This window comes from Misgurnus anguillicaudatus, chromosome 25 (genome assembly GCF_027580225.2).
Source record: "Misgurnus anguillicaudatus chromosome 25, ASM2758022v2, whole genome shotgun sequence".
NCBI lineage: Eukaryota > Metazoa > Chordata > Actinopteri > Cypriniformes > Cobitidae > Misgurnus > Misgurnus anguillicaudatus.
Window position 1 is genome coordinate 11,441,734 of NC_073361.2, and position 22,678 is coordinate 11,464,411.

Genomic DNA, 22,678 nt, shown 5'->3' on the forward strand with positions numbered 1-22,678 from the left:
ACGGTCATCTCGGTTTCACGCCACACACGTGAGCAACGTGTAGGTGTAGGGCAAGCAGTGTGTGAGTAGGGCTGTGCAAAAATATTGATACAGCTAACTATCGTGAGAGTTAGCTGTATTGATAGTGTATCGATATTTCGATCTCTACTATTGATATTTAAAAACCATCAAATCCCTCTGTGTGCGTCAAACGACCTTCTCCGCCGCTGCTGTAGTTGTCATTGTCCAGTTGTCTGCCATATACGCCCATTTGCCCAATGTCTCAGAAGTTAGAGGGAGGGAGAAAATGGCAGAAAATGTAAAAACACCTGCAGCTTTCAAAGAGCTGCAGGCGTTCAGATAATTTTTTTTACATGTTTTTAAAATTATTGCAATGTATCACAACATGCAACGTATTGTGTTGCATCGTGATACATTGTATCATGACACATGTATCGTGATACGTATCGGGAGGCCCTTGCCAATACCCAGCTCTAGTGAGGAGAGCATTTGCCGCACACGGCCATTGTGCTTTCACATTGACTGCATTTGGGTAAACTGCACAGCATACACTGCACAGTACAAAAATCTCAAGTTCACATTACTTTATTTTACATACATTTGAGCAAAACCTCTTTAAGATGCTTTTTGACTATCAGTGTAATTTAACTGTGATTTGTTTAATCCACAGTAAAAAAAGTTAGTCTGGAGCCCTGTAAATTGAAAACTAATTTCAAAAATTAGCTCACTGACCTTTACAACTGAAACCAATCCACTTGAAAGCAGACAGCCCTGATCCCAAGCATATTTTGCATTTGTCCAGGGATGACACGGTAGCATGAACCAAGTCATGTTTGTGACACTGTTTAGTAGCAAAAAAAAAGAAGTGGGATAGCATTAATTTAGCAACAACAGATTTCTTACAAGAGCATGTACAAATATTGCAATGTTTAATAATATTTAATTATATCAAAATTACTAGGCATTTTCAATGTAGCAGATTTATACTAACTGCTTTCCAGATAGCAAGAAATATTTGTGCAACTATTTAACCCTCAAAAACACAAAGCTATTTTGTATTGATGGCAACAGTTGCTACTAGTGTGTTTCCACTAGTGTCCTGGCAAACCATTCTGTCCTTACAATGCAGTGTGTTGTCAGTTGAACACAATGCTTGACTCTACATCTAGACTGAACTAGAATGAACATACATTTATAAACACTAATGTATCTTGGGTGCTCATCTCTGCAATAGGTACATGACAAGAATGTTGTTCTGCGTAAGTTTTGATTCCTGCTCACAATAATGAAGTAATAACCAGGGATGCACATAACTTTTTTGTACTGGTTTTCAAAGGAGCACCTGGAGATGTTGCTTAGTACTCACACTATTCATAGCACCGACATCCTACATGCTGTCATCATCAATCTCGTGTCTACTCTCTACGTCATCTCTCTTTGGTTTAAACATGGTAGACCATGTTAAATATAAAATATGCCTTATTGTTTTTAACCCATATAACCTTTATAAATAACTACTAGCCTAACTCATACATTTCAAATGTTGTTAAAGACAAGTAAACAGTCAGAAATAAAAAATTATGAGTAATAGCACAAATAAATACAGTGCTGTTCATGTTTTCAGGTTGGTAGTTTTAAGGTAGAGAACAGAAACTGAATAAAGTAATCAAATAATACTGCATAATCTTTAACTTTTGTAACTTTAACAAGGATTAATCCAAATCACACAGTATTCATTCAAGACAAGGAAACTATGATCTATGACTATAAACCTCTGTTTGTGGTTTGATTAACATAAAAAAGCATCAGGTTTATACTCTCTAATGCTGGATTGTTTTTAACCCATGGCTGGGTCAGTACTGGACAGAACAAACGGTAAGGTAACAAGAACCCAGCATTTTTTAGAGTGTACCGTTAATTTAAGTGCACACATCTAATATATTGTTACACACGCATTTTTTCCTCAAACTGTTAATATTCATTTAAAGTGTAAAAGTCTGTGTACCACATCACGGGATTTTGAGATCATTTTGTGTTAAAATGTCCGCTCAAGTGCAAGAAAACAAACTCAGTTGGCATTTGTGTGCAGTCTTTGCTATTTGCTTGTACTTGTGTGCTGTCTGAAGCCTTGAGGTGCAGATCACGCTCATGCTTAGGAGGTGCATGCAAACAAAACTTATCAAACAAGTTAAAGGGCGTGTTGCAGGTTAAATTTTTCAATGAATTTGTGCAATGCTTGTTGATAATAGACATTTAAACTGTTATTCATTGTATTTTATGTTGTTGGGTATCATAAAACGGAATATAATACGAAAAAGTACAGCGGTTTGCAATGATTCTCCTTTCCCCCAAAACGCACTGCTGGGGAGAGAATTTACCAAAGCCGCCTTGAGAGCATTGAAAGTGACGACGACCGACCGACCGACACCCTGAAACGGGTGTATGCGATCTTCAGCACAAACGGATTTAGGCAGCATGTCTCAAATCCTAGAAGCTGAGTGAAGCACGTCACATCTGTTCGCGGGGAAAGCTTCTCGACCGGTGACCAAAACGCACTCACTTCCAGCCAGTAGTGGAGTGGCAATCGGGAGAGTCGGGACTTTCCCGGTGGGCTGGTCTTATAATAGTTATACATTTCGAGTTATATTAGCAACACTGTCTGGCCGGTTCCCGCAGCCTGCAGGTCAAACTGTGCAGCCTCTCTGATCAGCAAAGTATATAGTGCTCAACCCATTCGGCAGGTCCAATCATGTACAGGATTTATAAAAATACAGTGATTAATGAGCGGTCCCTCCTCAAATGGCATAGCCTGTCGTGATGTAAAAAGCAGCCGAACACCTGTTTATTACAGTGTATGCGGTCGGATCCGAGTGTGCTGCAGCTGCTGACTGCTGCTTCTGCGTATAAAATGATCGTGTGATTCATTATGATTGCATAAACAATATAACAAAGCATCCTTTTATTTCACAAAACAATATATTTTAGATATTATTCGATAGACTAGTAAGTGTGGATTAAGGATGTTTAAAAATCTCTAGCCTGGTGGTCGGGACATGAATGGATCAAATCAGCAGATTTGCGAAGTTTTATTTATCTCCACATATATCATAAATAATAATTAGCATGGTAACTTTGCAGTATACCACCTTATATATTTCCTACGATGTATATATGATTTCCAAATGATATATGTAAGTATTAAACTTCAATAAATGTCTCATCTACCTCTATGGTTCTGGCTGAGGCTTTCTCCACTTCTCCCCAATTCTCGCCAAATTACGTAAAAAACCGTTAATACCAAAACGTTAAAAAAGTGTTCTTTAAGACCATTTTTGAGACATTTTAAAAATGATATACATATCTTGAGTGATTTATGTACCCATTAACCGACAGTGGTGGTTAACCTGCAACACGCCCTTTAAGTATTAAGACCTCTTTAAGCTTGATCTTAAGGTCTTTTTGAGCTTGAATATTTAAATTGGCCAATCAGGCCAGTGATTGTTGCATCGCTGCTAACAAATTCATTTTAACAGGTTTGTAATAATTTAACTTACCAATGATGCACAAAGGAATACATTATATTGCAGTTAATTAAGTAATTATGTAACAAAATTCCAACACCATTGGTACTATGGATGTCCGATCAGTATCGGCCGATAATGGCATTAAATGACTCGATCGTTGCTCGCTAAATCTGCCAATCTCATAAACCGATCTATTTGTTTACTTTTGTCATCATAGGGATCCTGAATGCGACTGCAATTAGAGACATTTTTTTACGTAGCGCAAGAATTTTTACAACCCGTTGCTCATGTGCGACGTACAGATTTGTATTTCTCTCTCTGCCTTTACAGAGATATGTGCATTTTCTATAAAGGACGTGATCCAGTTAAGAGCGTGACGCATCTTCACATCCCCATCAAACGGTGTATACAACACATATCTATTGCAGACAATTGCATCCTCATGCCAAAAGTTTATTATTTGCATGCGTTTTAAAGTTTTAAGTGTTTAAACATCATTTTCCTCACAGCTGCTCTTGTCTGCAATCAGTCGCCGCATGCACACACACACAGCAGCCAGTTATCAGTGCACGTGAACAGAGCGATCTCCCTCACGTCTTAAAGCGGCAGTATCCTAATTCATCTTTCAATAAAAATCACTCTCTGCTCTTGACTAAGGAACTGTTATACTTCATACGAATGTGTGTATATTTAATTCATACAGTAAAGATTGTGAAGTGTTTTTTATTACTTTTAGGAGACAAACCTTTTTTAAAAACATTAAATATCTCTTTGCAGAAGAAAAATTTGTTGTGCTTATTTATTTGAGTCTCTATTAAAACAGCTATATACCTAATTACTGCAAGTAATATAACAAAGGCTGTGGCGTTACTTTATCTAGAAAAGATGTTAACAGTTAGAGTCATCAAAGAGCTTGCATATCAGCTTAAAAAAATATTGGAATCGGCCAATCTCGAAGATCACAAACCGGTAATCGGTATCGTCTGCAAAAATCCTGATCAGAGCATCTACTCATTTTAGAGTGTGTCTGGTGCACATTTTATTATAATTGCGCATGCACACCAGTTATGTGCACCCCTGAATATAACAGCAGTTACCAACAAAACACGCAATAATCTTGTAAAGCTGCTGTCTATCAATCCTAAGGACAACTTTGAGTGAAATCATGGAAAATAAACAGATGCACTCTGGCCAATTAAAGGAGAGTTTACTCGCATATGACTTGTATTCACAAAGTCTGGTCCATTTGGAAATACTGTCTATAAATGCAAATCTAACCTAGATGAAATTGCAACATTGTAGCCATTTAACCCCCAGTTTCGGCAATCAATCTACAGCAGTGGTTCTCAAACTTTTTCGGAGTGCAGCCCCCCTTGTGTACAGTGACCCCCACTTGTGCCCTTCGAGGCCCCCCAAAGAAAATTTTTGACAAAACATAAAATTTGAATTAACCAAAACGTATTAAAATATACAATATAGTGCTGTTAGTTACTAGCCTTATTTTTCTGAAGTTTCATTACACAGAATTCCTGATAACTTAATGCATTTTATAAAATGTCATAAAACTGGGGCCCCCCTGGCACCATCTCAGGGCCCCCAGTTTGAGAACCACTGATCTACAGGTCTGAAAACACCCTTACAAAAGTAGGTAATACCTGTTGTGAACTTGCTTCAGGCACACACGGTGTAAATGTCTCAGTGGTGGCAACATCTGTAATCATCTGTAAAGACAATGAAAATAAACACTACTGTAAGAATTTTACTGAAGATAAAGGTGCAAAATAAGAAAAGGGCTAGACATATATTAACAGCTTGCATCAGCGCAAAACTAATGTCAGGGTTTACAAGACACACAGTGAAAAAAATGTAATGAAAATGTGTGGACAGTTATCTTTGCAGTTGACCTTACTGCATATGTTGGAGTTTCAGATGCAAAATATACAGGAGAAGAGTATTTAAATGAATCACACAACAGGATTTATTGAGGTATTAAACACTAGCTGGCATTTACATTGATGTATTTTACAAAACTATGTAATACCTGATGTGAACTTGCTTCAGGGACACACGGTGTAAATGTCTCAGTGGTGGCAACATCTGTAATCATCTGTAAAAACAATGAAAATAAAATCTACTATAAAACATTTACTAAAGGTAAAGGTTCAAAATAAGAAAAAAGGACCAGACATGTATTAAAAGCTTGCATCAGCACAAAAACCCTTTCTGTTTTAAATCTACTATCAGGATTTACTAAAGACACAGTGGAAAAAATTGCCCATTGAAATTTGCCTTAAAAAATGGCCATGTTTTATTTTGTGCCACCATACTTACTGGTGTAACCACTCATGTTACAGTCTTTAAATAGGGAAAACATGGAAGTGTTTGGTGGCTTCTCAATTCATCCCTGTTTGGATCCTAAGGAATGAATGGGGCTAGGCTAAATGCTAACACATTCACAAAACGCTGTACAAGATGAAGTGCATGCATTGAAAAAAAGATAGGGATGTATTAATTCATCCAAGTTGAGGTAAGAATATTTAAATATTGAAAAGCGGTGGTGTTAATATATTATCTATATGGTATTTTGAGCTAAAACTTCACATACGTACTCTGGGGACACCAAAGAATAATGCTGGGTACACACCAAAAGATTTTTTACATCTTACAAGACTTTCAAAATGTGATAGACCACATATATGAGGATAAAAAATCCTAGATGTAACCGTTTTGCTCCCATAGTGTGTTGTGGGCCATGATGTGTCAAAGACAGCAGACCTAACAAATAGTCTTGACTGTGAACAAAAGAAATCTTGCTTATTCTGAAGTCTCAAGATTTTGCATGGCGGATAATATGCAGGAAGAAATGTCCATAACAGTGTTTTGAATTATATTGACAGATAATTTTTTCACGACATGTTGTATTAACATTCGTGCTCTTGACAGAAAACTGATCCTCCATCTTTGCTGTCCACATCAACTTCACTTTGTGCTGCACCATGACTGCTTCCGTCTTCCATCATCTCACTTTCTGTTTGGATATGGGTTCGTTTCACGCGATCATCTCAAGAGAGTGCTGGGCATTTGCCCTTGGGATTCCCCCCACACATCAGGAATTTTGATCGTAAATATTAAACTTGTTTCATTTTCATGATTCGCAATCACTGCGGCTCCTACATTCTTCCGATCAGGTTTAGACACTCAACAAACCTCACACCAAGGTAAAATCTGCTAAGATAAACTGTAGAACCATCATGATAATTAGGACATAGTTAGGATTGTTGGAAGGGGGGGGGGAAACCGCCCCAAAATCAGCCTGATTATCTTTTGGTGTGTACCCAGCATTATTTTACATCTTAAAGGAATAGTCTACTCATTTTCAATATTAAAATATGTTATTACCTTAACTAAGAATTGTTGATACATCCCTCTATCATCTGTGTGCGTGCACGTAAGCGCTGGAGCGCGCTGCGACACTTCGATAGCATTTAGCTTAGCCCCATTCATTCAATGGTACCATTTAGAGATAAAGTTAGAAGTGACCAAACACATCAACGTTTTTCCTATTTAAGACGAGTAGTTATACGAGCAAGTTTGGTGGTACAAAATAAAACGTAGCGCTTTTCTATGCGGATTTAAAAGAGGAACTATATTTTATGGCGTAATAGCACTTTTGGGAGTACTTCGACTCGCCTGAAAAGTCCACTCCCCTTCTCACTCTCATAATGGGAAAGGAAGGGTGTTACTGCGCCGAGTCGAAGTACTCCCAAAAGTGCTATTACGCCATAAAATATAGTTCCTCTTTTAAATCCGCTTAGAAAAGCGCTACGTTTTATTTTGTACCACCAAACTTGCTCGTATAACTACTCGTCTTAAATAGGAAAAACGTTGATGTGTTTGGTCACTTCTAACTTTATCTTTAAATGGTACCATTGAATGAATGGGGCTAAGCTAAATGCTATCGAAGCGTCGCGGCGCGCTCCGGTGCTTGCGTGCGCGCGCACAGGTGGTGGAGGGATGTATCAACAGTTCTTGGTTGGGGTGGTAACGTATTTTAGTATTGAAAATGAGTAGACTATTCCTTTAAATTGTGAAAAATGTCCCTTTTAAGAAAGTGTATTAATCTTAATAAAGCAGACTCTCTGTAATAATGTAGAGGACGTACTGAAACAGTTTGAGTCGGCACATGATCATCGTGTTTATAATGTTTTTCCCAGATTTTGTTGATAAGGAGCTAGCATATCTAAATGCCTGGGTGAAATCAAGCGTTCAGTCTGTTAACAATACTGCCACCGCCATTACATTGGCTGCAACTCGCTCATTTGTGATGCCAAAGCTGCACATAGGCTATACAAAAATAAAACATTTCAAGTTTTTTTTTTAATCAAAAAGCGGTTTAAATGTTGCCAAACAATCAATTACATTAGGGTGCTTTGTGGTGTTGATCAATTTGATTAAATGCAGTTTAAAAGTTTAAAATAGGCCTAATTAAGAGGTAAGTGAAGCTAATTGTCATCTCAGTTTTACTTTGCGTGCTTAAGGCTTTTCACATATTCATTGCGTGATTTAACATTATGAATAGCCGGGTATTTTTTACATTATAATAATTTACGAAAAACAAGTTACTCTTAACTCTCGATTTCATTGACAATCTATTTGGCCTTTATTATACATGTATAAAGTGTAAAACAAGAAGGGCATAGTTTCATCAATTAAACATGAACATCGCGTTTGTTGTGGTTGCTTGTAATCCTATGCGGTTGGCTTGTTAGTAGAACACCAAAACGAGATTGAGGTTACATCAACAGCCATACTCGAAAGCAACAGTTGCTGCTAGCGTTTTCAGCAACAAAATTCACAAGTGATGCAGACCACTGTTTAACTACAGTGTCCTGACAAACCATTCTATCCTCATAGTGCAGTGTGTTATGAAATTGTTATTGACACCCACAGTTTGCAGAAGTGGTGTAGACTAATGTCCCACTACAGCATCCTGCCAAATTGTTGTCCTTACAATGCAGTGTGTTGTCAGATTCACAAATGGTGTAGACTACCATCCCCCTACAGTGTCCTGACAAACCATTCTGTCCTTATAGTGCAGTGTGTTATGAAATTGTTATTGATGCCCACAGTTTGCAGAAGTGGTGTAGACTACTGTCCCACTACAAGCATCCTGCCAAATTGTTGTCCTTACAATGCAGTGTGTTGTCAGATTCACAAATGGTGTAGACTACCATCCCCCTACAGTGTCCTGACAAACCATTCTGTCCTTATAGTGCAGTGTGTTATGAAATTGTTATTGATGCCCACAGTTTGCAGAAGTGGTGTAGACTACTGTCCCACTACAAGCATCCTGCCAAATTGTTGTCCTTACAATGCAGTGTGTTGTCAGATTCACAAATGGTGTAGACTACCATCCCCCTACAGTGTCCTGACAAACCATTCTGTCCTTATAGTGCAGTGTGTTATGAAATTGTTATTGACGCCCACAGTTTGCAAAAGTGGTGTAGACTACTGTCCCACTACAAGCATCCTGCCAAATTGTTGTCCTTACAATGCAGTGTGTTGTCAGATTCACAAATGGTGTAGACTACCATCCCCCTACAATGTCCTGACAAACCATTCTGTCCTTATAGTGCAGTGTGTTGTCAGGTTAACACAGTGCTTGAATATTCACTTGTTAAGTCTGACGTCAACTTCCAGGTCCAAATGCTCCATCAGGAGCTGGTTGCACCAGCTGGATGTAAAAAGTTGGGTGAAAGAAGCCCTACATCGGAATTAGCTACTTCCAGCTTTGTGAAAAATATTTAAGCTTGAGCACCATCTGAAACTACGACCAGGAATAGCTATGGTGCGCATAGACCCTTTTACTGTTGGTACACATTCATGATGTGGAAACATATGCGCGCACAGTTTTGCAAAGGAAGTATGGCAAGAATCAGCAGTAAAGCAACACTGACAGAGAAAGTTATTTTAAAAAGTTAACTAATCAACTTTTTCAACACAGCTACCAGATCCGTGTACTATAGCGGAGTAGATAAAAGGCGTTAGCAGATACGTATATTATATTTGTGCAACCAAATGCAACAACCAGACATGTTGATGCTGGGAAACCGTTATAATAAACTTTCTGAGTTGCTAACACGTTAGAACCAATGGGAAATAACACCAATTCTGTTGCCTAAATGGGCGCACAGGCTATTTGATCACGTGGGCTGTAAAAGGGTCTATAGACGATGCACGTCCCCCTGTAGGCATTTAACCACAGTGATAGCAGAAACGCCATTAATGTTACTATGGTTCCAAACTAACATTTAATGTCACCAGCTAATAGATGACAAATGAGAGCTTTCCCTTCTCTCACACCTTTGCCTGCATCTTAAGGGAGACCGCACTGGTAATGTGTAAAAAAACAATATCATTCAGGCTCTAGCTTAAATGTGTGATATGAATAAATAGCGCTCATAAACAGCTGTTGAGAATGTACACTCATATGAAGCAAGTAGAGGCTTGGACCTGGAAATGGTATTCTTTAGTCAGGCCTTAACAAGAGTATATAAAGTCTTTACATCAACTTTCTACTTTGCAGATATAAAATAAACCAACATGCATTCAAATTAAAACTCCATCTTGTATAAAGAATAATGCACCTATGCACTACCTGTTGTGAACTTGCTTCAGGCCCACACGGTGTAAATGTCTCAGTGGTGGCAACATCTGTAATCATCTGTAAAGAAGACAATGAAAATAAACACTACTGTAAGAATTTTACTGAAGATGAAGGTGCAAAATAAGAAAAGGGCTAGACATATATTTACAGCTTGCATCAGCGCAAAACTAATGTCAGGATTTACAAGACACACAGTGAAAAAAATGTAATGAAAATGTGTGGACAGTTATCTTTGCAGTTGACCTTACTGCATATGTTGGAGTTTCAGATGCAAAATATACAGGAGAAGAGTATTTAAATGAATCACACAACAGGATGTATTGAGGTATTAAACACTAGCTGGCCTTTACATTGATGTATTTTACAAAACTATGTAATACCTGATGTGAACTTGCTTCAGGGACACACGGTGTAAATGTCTCGGTGGTCGCAACATCTGTAATCATCTGTAAAAACAATGAAAATAAAATCTACTGTAAAACATTTACTAAAGATAAAGGTTCAAAATAATAAAAAAGGACCAGACATATATTAAAAGCTTGCATCAGCGCAAAAACCCTTTCCGTTCTAAATCTACTATCAGGATTTACTAAAGACACAGTGGAAAAAAGTAATGAAAATGTGTGTGCAGTTAACTTTGCAGATGACCTTACTGCATGAATTTTGTTTCAAAGTTTGATTTAATCAATTTACAGGTATTTGTGCAATAATTCACTACTCACCTGCCTAATAAAACATGTTTTAGGCCATTTTGTACTTCACAGTAGGGCTGTCGTATTGAAGGAATTCCCTTGTGATAATTTTGCGTGGCTCAGTAGCGTTGTATGCGGTTTTACCGCCTTCATTTTACCGAATTGATGAGGAGAGGCCATTTAATTATTCGAAAATAATGCACACTTGCAGCATGCCGCAATAGCACCTTGGGTGTCAATTATTCACAAATAATGCACAGGTCCATCGCCAATTATTCCACTTATACCACAGATATTGCTAAGACCTTCTAGTGGTTATTTTAAGACATTTAACAGGTTAAGTGTGCGTTTATCAAAAAATAATGCATACTCATGGAACATTTCTCAAACAATGAGAATAAAGCGTTTAACAGCCCCGTTGAATAAGACAAGGCTATACAGCAGCTAAATATAATTTTGAATGAAAATTATTTGAAGAACATTGTTTAGGCCTTTTAAGTGTAAATTTATTGAGCCTCGGACGTTACAGAACACAGTGGTGTCTTAATGAAATGACAATGATGCAATATTTGTGCACCTGTAAATGTACGAAACAAAAATGCAATACAGAAGGCAATGCATTTTATTATAGGGCAGTTAAAAAAAAAAAATTGTAGATAAATTAACATACATCTATAAAAATATAGTAAGAAAATAAACAAATGTTCTAAAATGACAAACTCTAAATAAAAAAAAATCTACAAGCTTAAAGGGATAGTTCGGCCAAAAACGATATTAAACCCATTATTTACTCACCCCCAAGCTGTCCAAGTTGCATATGTCCATCGTTTTTCAGACAAACACATTTTCGGATATTTTAGAAAATATTTTAGATCTTTCTGTTGATTAAATGTAATGTTACGGGGTCCAGCAATAATAGTCCATGACCTTCAAGTCCAAAAAAAAGTGCGTCCATCCTTCACAAATTAAATCCAAACGGCTCCAGGATGATAAACAAAGGTCTTCTGAGGGTAATCCGTGCGGTATTGTTGTAGAAATATCCATATTTAAAATGTTATTAACGTTATTAACTACCTTCCGGTAGCGCCGCCATCTTAGACTCAGGAGAGAGTATTAGCGTAGTGTACGCACTTTTCTTAGTGACGTATGACAAATTCGGAGGGCGGGGGACAGAGCAGCAACAGAGAAACCGCTGTATGCTGCGTAAGCGCTCATCCTGAATGCGGATGACTCTAAGATGGCGGCGCTACCGGAAGGTAGTTAATAACGTTAATAACATTTTAAATATGGATATTTCTCCAACAACACCGCACGGATTACCCTCAGAAGACCTTTGTTTGTCGTCCTGGAGCCGTTTGGATTTAATTTGTGAAGGATGGACGCACTTTTTTTGGACTTGAGGGTCGTGGACTATTGCTGGGCCCCGTAACATTACATTTAATCAACAGAAAGATCTAAAATATTTTCTAAAATATCCGAAAATGTGTTTGTCTGAAAAACGATGGACATATGCAACTCGGACAGCTTGGGGGTGAGTAAATAATGGGTTTAATATCGTTTTTGGCCGAACTATCCCTTTAAAGGCCATCCATAACTTGAATTAATGCTATATTCATAACTTACAATATTCTGTGTTCCTTGATAGAAAATATGTGGGCAAGAGAGTATGTAGAGCGAAAGTCTGTTAAAGGATTACTCCACTATCTAAAGAATCCAGATAATTTACTCACCCCTATTTCATCCAAAATGTTGTCTTCCTTTGTTTAGTCGAGAAGAAATTACGTTTTTTTTGTGGAAAACATTCAATTTTTCTTGCTAAAAATGACAATCGTACTGGGGTCCAATAAAGTCTATTAAATGAAGAAAAATCATGGAATGTTTCGAAAAACAATTGAATTTCTTCTGAACTGAACAAAGACAGACATAAACATTTTGGGGGTGATTAAATTATTGGGATTTTTTTAAAGGGGACATATCATGAAAATCGGACTTTTCCATTAATTGGGTTCCCGGTGCTTCCATAAACCTAGAAAATGTGAAAAAGATCAACCCCGGAACTTAGTTTTTATAATTCTTGCAAGCATGTAAAAAAATAGCTCATTGAAAATTGCCTTAAAAAAATGGCCATGTTTTATATTGTGCCACCATACTTTCTGGTGTAACTACTCATGTAACAGTCTTTAAATAGGGAAAACATGGAAGTGTTTGGTGGCTTCTAAATTCATCCCGGTTTGGATCCTAAGAAATGAATGGGGCTAGGCTAAATGCTAACATATTCATGACGCGCTGAACAAAGATGAAGTGCACTCATTGAAAAAAGATAGAGATGTATTAATTCATGCAAGTTGAGGTAAGAATATTTAAATATTGAAAAGCAGTGGTGTTAATAAATTATGTATATAGTATTTTGAGCTAAAACTTCACATACGTACTCTGGGGACACCAAAGATTTATTTTACATCTTTAAAAAAATTTGTGAAATGTCCCCTTTAAGAAAGTGGCGTAATCCTTTAAAGGGGGGGGTTAATGGTATTTCAAGCATTCTGACTTATTAACACAGTTATAGAGTTGTTTCCTCATGCTAAACGTAGGCAAAGTGTCAAAAATGCAGTTGGGCGTGTTTCAGAGTATTTCTGTGCCGAATGCACTTCGCCAGGGTTCGTACAAGTTTCGGCTAATTTTTTTCGATTACGGTTCTAACTGACGTTTCAGGGGTTTTCGATACGTATCACTTCTTTATATGGGCTTCCGCCGGAAAACTTCCCCCGGAAAACCCCGCCCAGCTGTCAGTCAGCGGGAGACGCTAGAGCTTGCTAACAGCTTATCACGCCACTCAGCCTTGTTTAATTTCAAAAGTCAACAATGGCACAACAAGAAGTGTGTTTTTGGATGTAAGGAGAAGACATCCAGCCTTATGGAAACAATGGATATAGTTTATTATCTGGATTAGCAGCGGAGTTTTGCGTGTGTGTTTGATGCGGTGGATTTTCAGAACCGGGTCATGACGAGTTACACGTGGTAAGTAAGACTTCTGTCTTATGTTGGAAATAGGCGCGTGTATATTATATAAATGACACGAACATGTAGTGAATCATAAGTTAAAACAGTGTTGTATAGTGTTGTATGACTCGTACTCGCTCCTCCCGTGTTATAACTCCTCCTTCTGCATTTTTTCGTACGTTATCGGAAAGATTCGGTAAAGCTAATCTTTCTTTTATAAATCTGATTAAACTAAAGACTCTTCAGAGATATAAAGGATGTCATACTTCTCCATAGGTACTCCAGATTAATATCAGAAATGCAGAAACAGCGTGTGTTACGTGAGCTTTAATAGAGCAGACTCTCTTTAATAATGTAGAGCAGTGGTTCTCAACTCCGTTCCTGGAGGCCCACTGCTCTACACATTTTGTATGTCTCTCTTATCTGACAGACTTAGTTTAGTTCATAGAGATCTCTACTAATGAGCTGATGATTTGAATCAGGTGTGTTAAATAAGGGAGACATACAAAATGTGCAGAGGAGTGGACCTCCAGGAATAACATTGAGGACCACTGATGTAGAGGACGTACTGAAACAGTTGAGTCGGCACATGATCATCGCGTTTATAATGTTAGCATATCTAAATGCCCAGGTGAAATTAAGCGTTCAGTCTGTTAACAATACTGCCACTGCCATTACATTAGCCTATCTGCAGCGTCTGCACCATGGATGAGCAAGTTGCAGCCATTTTCAGCAACAAAATTCACAAGTGATGCAGACCACTGTTTAACTACAGTGTCCTGACAAACCATTCTATCCTCATAGTGCAGTGTGTTATGAAATTGTTATTGACACCCACAGTTTGCAGAAGTGGTGTAGACTACTGTCCCACTACAGCATCCTGCCAAATTGTTGTCCTTACAATGCAGTGTGTTGTCAGATTCACAAATGGTGTAGACTACCATCCCCCTACAGTGTCCTGACAAACCATTCTGTCCTTATAGTGCAGTGTGTTATGAAATTGTTAATGAAGCCTACAGTTTGCAAAATTCACAAATGGTGTAGACTACTGTCCCACTACAAGCATCCTGCCAAATTGTTGTCCTTACAATGCAGTGTGTTGTCAGATTCACAAATGGTGTAGACTACCATCCCCCTACAATGTCCTGACAAACCATTCTGTCCTTATAGTGCAGTGTGTTGTCAGGTTAACACAGTGCTTGAATATTCACTTATTATGTTGACGTCAGACATAAGTGAATATTCAAGCACTGTGTTAACCTGAGGTATTAAACACTAGCTGGCATTTACATTAATGTATTTTACAAAACTATGTAATACCTTTTGTGAACTTGCTTCAGGGACACACGGTGTAAATGTCTCAGTGGTGGCAACATCTGTAATCATCTGTAAAAACAAAGAAAATAAAAAATACTGTAAAACATTTACAGGGGATAAAAAGTGCTGGATAAAAACAATACCAAATTGAAATGTTTTAAGGAAATATAAATATTGTACAAATAATAATATTACTAGCTCAACGCAAATCATTTTTATACAGGTTTTCACTTGCCCTGCCAAAGTTTCACTGGCCCCAATAAAAAAAGTCAGTGTCACATATTTTAAAATAATAATTAAAAACTCAAATATAATTGTATACATATACAACAGACATGTTTCCAAGGCTCCAAACTTTTCTGCTTTACCTGTAAACTGACAGAAAACTGTGCAAAATATTGCATTGTTTCTTTAGTCGTGTTTTAACCAGGTAAATGTCTGCTTCAAAGATGTTAAATTTTATACATTGATGAAAATATATTTTAGTGACTGAGGGTGACGCACTGGCCCGATCGGACAAGGGACAAAACTTTCTAATGGCCCAAACGTCTCTCACGCTTGCCCCGGGACACCGGGCAGTCCTTTATGTTGAGCCCTGTAGTAGTAGTAATAAAACTTTTGATTAATTGATTGATCAGAAGCAGCAATACCTCTTCTGAACTTTTGTGTAAACGCGATTCTGATGTCTGAGATGTGACAGTAATGATCCTCTGTAATGAATATAAAAACAGAATAGAACAACAATAATTTATCATAAAATTGTACAGAAACTGTAAAATACTCTGTTTCATTGTATTAGAGGAGAAAATCTTTACCTGGGGTCTCCATGGCCAGTCTGATGGTCCATAATCATATGTCAATTCTCCTCCAGGTAAAATTTCATCAATTGAGAAAAGGCACAAGTGGGGGCGATTATTAACAGCAATGACCTTCATTTTGCAATTGGGTTTTCTGTGATCGTCATTGACTAGTCTGCCCAGCCTGCCGTCCTCCTCGGATGCATCCATGCTGCATTAAAACATTCATTTCATTATAAATATGACGACAAATGGATTAACATGACAGTGGGTCTCAGTCACTATGCGAATGAGTGTGAATGTGCATGCTAATGCTGTTAAAAACAAATACTGAAACACTTTCAAACTAAATGTTTTAATTTACAAAACACTCTGTGAACTGAATCCACACATACAAAAAAGGCATTTACTAACTTATAAAAGTGTTAATGTTAAGTTGTAATTTTTTTCAATAATACTAATTATGTTATATTAAATAACACTAATTTAAATTGTAGCATTTTGTTAATCTTAAAAATATTTCATCATGTATACAGTAAAACCATTTACAATTATGCATTTGGCAGATGCTTTTAACCTATGCAACTTGCAGTGCATCACAAGGTACCCTTTTCATCAGTTTGTGTATTCCCTGGGTTTGAACCCATGACCATTTGAGCTCTACCACTGCCACTAAAACTACAATGTAGCTTTGCTTTCTTGCTTCTGTAAAGCTCAAAGTTTTTCTAAATAACGCATATATACGAATATCTACATCTCAGTAAAATGGGTGTGTGTAAAAAGTGTTTGTGTTTGAATTAGTTCTGAGACTGCCACAGTTGGGATTGTTTAAGAATCTGGTGACTGCATACATCTGCAATCAGCTGCCTGTTTGATGACTGTGACGAATTGCTGCAAAGAAAACATGTATGGAAAGCCCCTATATGGAGGTGCGTTTAACATAAACGACTAACCGTGTTACCGCAGGCACTTAATCAGAACACAGAATACTTAACAGAATGTAGAAAAAAAATGGATTTGCATATACGCGTTTTGAACTTTTAAGCAATTTAAATGAAAAGTTCTAGCGTGCATACAAATACCAAATAATCAACAATTATTAGTGGATGAGACCCAATGATGAGGAAACAAAAAAGTGCCCTAAATATGTTGACATAAAATGCATGTTTTGGCATTATTCTATACATGTATTAGAATATACTGCAAATGTATTACAATCAAGGATAAAAAGTAATTACCACCACATTTGTCCTCTCCACTCGAAATCAAAAAGAAAGACTCTGGATTCTGCACACTGTTTTCCTTTCAGATCTCCCTGTTCCTGTGTAAGCAGCTTCCCATTATATTCTACCACAAAATCCCCTTTCCAAATAAATTCTTTAGTGAACACTCCACGTCCTGACAAAAGAAGAAAAAAAATTATATATGGTATTTAAAACTATCCATATTTTGATAAAAATAAATGCAGCCATATAAGAGTATCTATGAACCCAGTGTCTAATACTGTATACTGACATGTATGCAAACTGTTATGCACTTAAGTGTGATGGATCAAAAATTACGATTTTTGAGGCATGGATTGGATCAGTAAAAAAAAAGAGGTGGAAAATCTAATAAGAGCAAATAAAGAAATTACAAAGATTTATAAAAAAATCCCAAATGGCACAGCATAAACAGTCACTCCACATAAAAACGTACCGTTGTTTTTTATTGCTCTATTCGCCAAATGTATTTTAATAGACTACAGTATGAGACACAGTAGCGCATCTCTCTCTAGTTTATACATCAAGTTCTGATCTTTGAAGGGCATAGGGATGATCATGTCTGACTTGAGCTGGACTGGAAACATTTAACCGCATGCCCGTCTGTGCATACAGAAAACCGCTCACTTGAACACATTTTTGAGTTTGTTTAAAATAGTGGTAACAATAGCAAGGCAAGCCTTTGAAACATGTGCAAATGATAAACTTCACCCATTTCAATTTGCATATTAATCCCAAATCGCATGCAAGCCGAACCATGGGGTGTGATCCGTATGGATCAACTGCGATCCACCACACCACTAGTCTGATGTCAGATCAGAATAAATAAGTATAAAGTTTATTCGGCAGGGCTTAAAAAACCCAAGTATTCACGATGGTTACAATTTGCAATGTTACGTGGGGCACTTATGCAATTTTGGATACAATTTAATCATTCATAATCTAAAATTGTGATATCACACACCTCCTTCAGCAGTTAATCACTGAACATTCTAATCACAACAGTGTGATCACACATGTCTTCAAACATACTGTTATATTGTACTCTGCAAAGCAGTACAACGCTTACGCTGGTTTCACACCGCAAGCGTGAGCAGCGCGTATGCTGCGCGTGTCCATTTTGCTTTCACACCAGCTGTGTTTGCAGCGCATACTGTGCAGTTTAATAAGAGTATAAAAATCTCAAGTTCACATTACTTTGTTTTACATGCATTAATGAGCAAAACCTCTTCAAGATGCTTTTTGACGGTCAGTGCAGGGCTCGAAATTGTGACCGAAATTTAATCTGTGCGACCTTAAAATATATTTGGGAGCATTTGTGCGACTGCCCATTTTGTTGTGACGCGAGTTGATTGTGATCCTGCATGCTTGGCACTGTCCCAGGTTCAGTGTTCTCTCCAACGATACATAACCAATCAAATTTCACCATTAAGTTCTTGCGTTTAATGAAGACCGCAGATAATGGCTAATATGAGCGTCAGTCATTCCTTGTTGCCGTGAAGTGCGGAAATGTGAAAAGACGAACACGTCGCGAGCATGACGAGAGCGAGACGATTACAGCCAAGGTTATTACTGTATTTTTTGACGACGATCCGGATTCAAATGTAACTCCACCACCGGAAAATACGAGTTGACGTTAAACCTTTCAGAGAGAGTGGCTTAAAGATTTCGAGTGTCTCCGCTATGAAAATGTAACTTACTGTGTTTACTGTAAATCCTGTAAAACGGCGTTAATGGCGGAATCAAAATATTTTAAGCGCCAGACCTTGCTTAAACATGCCGAAAGTGCCAAAAACACAAGACGTGTCGTGACAAATGTGTTTATTATTGATGGAGACACCGACCTGTCTGTCAAAGTGTGTTTGATGGTGTATGTGCGCATGCGCTGGTGAATGGACATTCGACAAACACCCTTGTGGTCCATGTTGCTGTGAAATACGACAATGCTGATGGTATGTTTTTGTTGTATTTTTTAAAACATTGCCTATTTAGTAGTAAAAGCATCCTGGTAATGCAGTTATCAATACCAATATATATTAGCCTTCTATATTAGAGTCACTTTTGTAATGTCACAATTAATCAGTGTTTTACGTGTTTGCTAGATTTTCTATGTAATCTTAATCATATTACCTGTAATTGTTAAATTATTATTGCTGCTATACTATTTCAACAGCATTTGGGTATTAATTTAGGAATATATGCAGCAAAAAATAAAATAAAATAGAAGACCAACTTTTAAATGCTGGCCATAGGATGTGTAAAGCCCGGTGGTGGCGTTTTATTTTTTATAAAATAAATCTATTAACATTTACATTGTGGTGCTTTTTAATTTTTGGATGGATGCGCCTAAATTTTTGCTGGTGCTCCTAACTCTTTAAAGTTGGGAGCACCAGTGCTACCAAATAAAAAAGTTAATTTTGAGCCCTGCAGTGTAATTTATATAACTGTGATTTGTTTAACCCACATTGTTTTTGTGCTTTTCTGGTCAGTGTAATGACAGATATAGACACAATACACAATTATTAACATAAAAAGCCAATGGCACATTATTAAATCTGTTTCTCTAAAGTTTTACAATGAAATAAAAAAAAAATCACTCAGTGATTGACAGCATGAAGCAGTCGATCATGTTTCCCTTCAACAGTTTAAGCATAGATTTATAGATGTATCTATTTCTCTGAAGATAATAGATGATGACTCATTTAGTGCTGGACAAACAGTGAATGACAGCGCAGTCATCTGGTGTTTTTAAATATTTCAATGCTTGCTTTTAAATTGCTCAAAGTCATGACTGTTTTAAACACACTTGGCGTCACATTTATGATTTTATGGTAAAATTACACTTTTTTCGAGCGCGAGCAGCACAGCAAAAATAGAGCCGACGCGAAACGATCGCAGCACTGCTGCTTCAGCGACGCTCCTGCCATGCGAGCATGCGTTGCTCACGCGTGCGGTGTACATGCTTTAACTTGTTAACATGGGTGCCGAAAAAAACATGCACCGCGCGCTTACGCGTGCTGCTTACGCTTGCGGTGTGAATCCGGCATTACACTGGCTACACACACCACATATAAGCAGAATAGCAGAAGTAGTGCTGAAGCAGCAGTGCCGCAATCGTTTTGAAAGAACAGCATGAAAACAATGTAGATTAAACAAATCAATTATGTAAATGACAGTGACGGTCAAATTTAGCATTTGAAGAGGTTTTGCTCATAAATGTATGTAAAAAGAAATGTGAACTTGAGATTTTTGTACTGGTGGTAAGCCGCACAGTGTGCTGTGCAAACGTAGCCAGTGTGAAAGCACAATAGCAACGCGTGGCAAACGCTCTTCTCACGTGTTGCTTAGGCGTGCAGTGTGCAACTGGTGTTAAGAGTATTTGGAATAGTATACCTTTAAATCTGTTAATATACTGCTGCTGAAGGTATGGCTTGTCAGTTCTCGAGTTGATGTGGTATTCTGCATCTCGAAGAGGCTTAAGTCTGCGGCGCCTTGAAGTTAAGTCCATCATGTCATCTAGCTGCAGAATTAAAGGTATAACATATATAAACAGAACAAAAACACAGCAAATGCATTCATGTTAAAATGAGCAAATACATAAATGTTAAAAATTTAGACAATACCCATCCACCTTACTTTGCAATTCATTAGCACAACTGAGTAAAATATAATCCCATTTTCCATATTACTGTATTGTAAAGTAATGCTAACTGGAGATTAAAATACAATTAATTTTATGATGTTTCACATTACAAAATAATTTTACACAAACTTCTTCTGAACACTACATATAATGCCATATCAGCTTGAAGGTTTCATTTTAATCCTTATTTACTAAGCTAAGAACACAAAATATGTAAAGATACGATTCTTTTATTCCATTTCGTTTCTTTTTAATTCAGGTATTCAAGCAGTACACGGTTTTAATTAATCTGTTAATCTAATATGCTAAATTATACAGCTCTATTGTATTGTAATTGTCATTATATTAATAATTAGCATTACCAATTCCAGGTTAAGTTACTGTTTAATCGACGTGTATAAAAGTCTGACATTAAAAGTTTAAAATACTACACGGTTTTACAATGCTGTTCAAAGATTGTTTTAGGGAGGATTTATATTACAACATCTAAACTCAATTTCATCAAAAGATGTCAAATTAACATTTGAAGACATTCAGAATACTTTACCTAACTCTGGAAATTTCTCGACGCACTGAATGCAATTTAAAACGTGCCAATGGAGCCGGATCGTGAGTCACGTCGTGAGTAAACTATACCATACTTTAAAACCCAGTCATTATCATCACGTGTATCACATTCGATTACTTTCGTTTGGTTTTTACAAAATGCATCGTATTTTTTGATAGGGCTGCACGATTAAATGATCTCAATTATCATGCGCATCTTGTCAGTAAAGCCGCGTCGTGATAAGTAGTAAATCGCCATTAACTGCATTCAGATGGACCGGACTTTACTAACTTAAACAGAACCGTAGTTCATTAACAAAATAGGTTATTGCGTTCATAATTGCGGACTAATCGCAGTCAAACGAAGTCGTAGTTGTTAATACATATGCCGTTTAATAATCCTAACTTTTCATTAACGTACATGCATTTTAGTTGAACACAATGTCTCGTACTTGACTGCATGTTTCTTTTAACTGCTGCCAACCGAACTAAAGTGCAGAAATAAACATAAATATGACTAATTTCTATGAATCAATACATTAAACTTGTAATTATTTACTTACCTAATTGGGAGCTGCATCACATGGCCGCCATTCTGCTGCTGCTCAAACTCCAGCCAAATCTCTCTACTGCGCTTGAGCATGATTAACCAATCAAACAAAAGCGCGCGATTTCCGACCCGCCCACGCCCATTTGTGTGGAAATGTGTATAAATCGGCAGTGGCAAATCCTGCCAATAGGTGGCAGTAGCGGGATACACTCAAAACACTATAAAACTGGTTTACCTACTTAAAAGGACATTTAAAAAAAAAGCAGTAGTTTGTTCTTTAGCTTCAGACAGATGATTCTACAATGTTTGAATTACAAGGACATGTCCTTTGTCCTTATAATCCCAAATGTCCTTATAGTGTTGGTATGTAAACTGGTGGAAAGACCTTGTAATCCACCAAAACCAACACACACACACACACACATTCTGGTTTCCATGTTTTGTGGGGACATTCCATAGATGTAAAGCATTTTATACCATACAAACTGTATATTCTATTCCCCTTACCCGCCCTATTGCCTAACTCCAACCATCACAGAAAAGGTTCTGCTACTTCACATTTTCAAGAAACATCATTTTGTTTGATTTATAAGTTTGTTTCCTCATGGGGACATCAAAATATATAACTATATAGAAACTATATAGAGACTATAAAATGATAAACTTAAATTGAGTAATGG

General features: G+C 37.3%; 1 protein-coding gene across 5 annotated transcripts in view; it reads right to left on the bottom strand.

Moving 5' to 3' along the window:
* LOC129445924 (uncharacterized) overlaps positions 1 to 22,414 on the bottom strand; it is a 36,960-nt gene extending 14,546 nt beyond the window's left edge. Inside the window, exons 1-11 of one of the 5 annotated variants that reach the window (XM_073863718.1) lie at positions 22,012 to 22,414; positions 20,653 to 20,779; positions 17,236 to 17,395; positions 16,016 to 16,208; positions 15,851 to 15,910; positions 15,204 to 15,269; positions 10,572 to 10,637; positions 10,183 to 10,248; positions 5,566 to 5,631; positions 5,180 to 5,245; positions 733 to 841 (exon numbers count right to left, since the gene is read on the bottom strand). In XM_073863718.1, the coding sequence (XP_073719819.1) occupies positions 733 to 841; positions 5,180 to 5,245; positions 5,566 to 5,631; positions 10,183 to 10,248; positions 10,572 to 10,637; positions 15,204 to 15,269; positions 15,851 to 15,910; positions 16,016 to 16,208; positions 17,236 to 17,395; positions 20,653 to 20,770 (970 nt within the window). In that variant the 5' untranslated portion in view covers positions 20,771 to 20,779; positions 22,012 to 22,414. Of the gene's footprint in view, positions 1 to 732; positions 842 to 5,179; positions 5,246 to 5,565; positions 5,632 to 10,182; positions 10,249 to 10,571; positions 10,638 to 15,203; positions 15,270 to 15,850; positions 15,911 to 16,015; positions 16,209 to 17,235; positions 17,396 to 20,652 lie in introns of all 5 variants that reach the window. The other 4 variants (XM_073863720.1, XM_073863719.1, XM_073863721.1 and 1 more) reach the window with 4 other exon arrangements.
* Between the last annotated feature and the right edge of the window lie 264 nt (positions 22,415 to 22,678).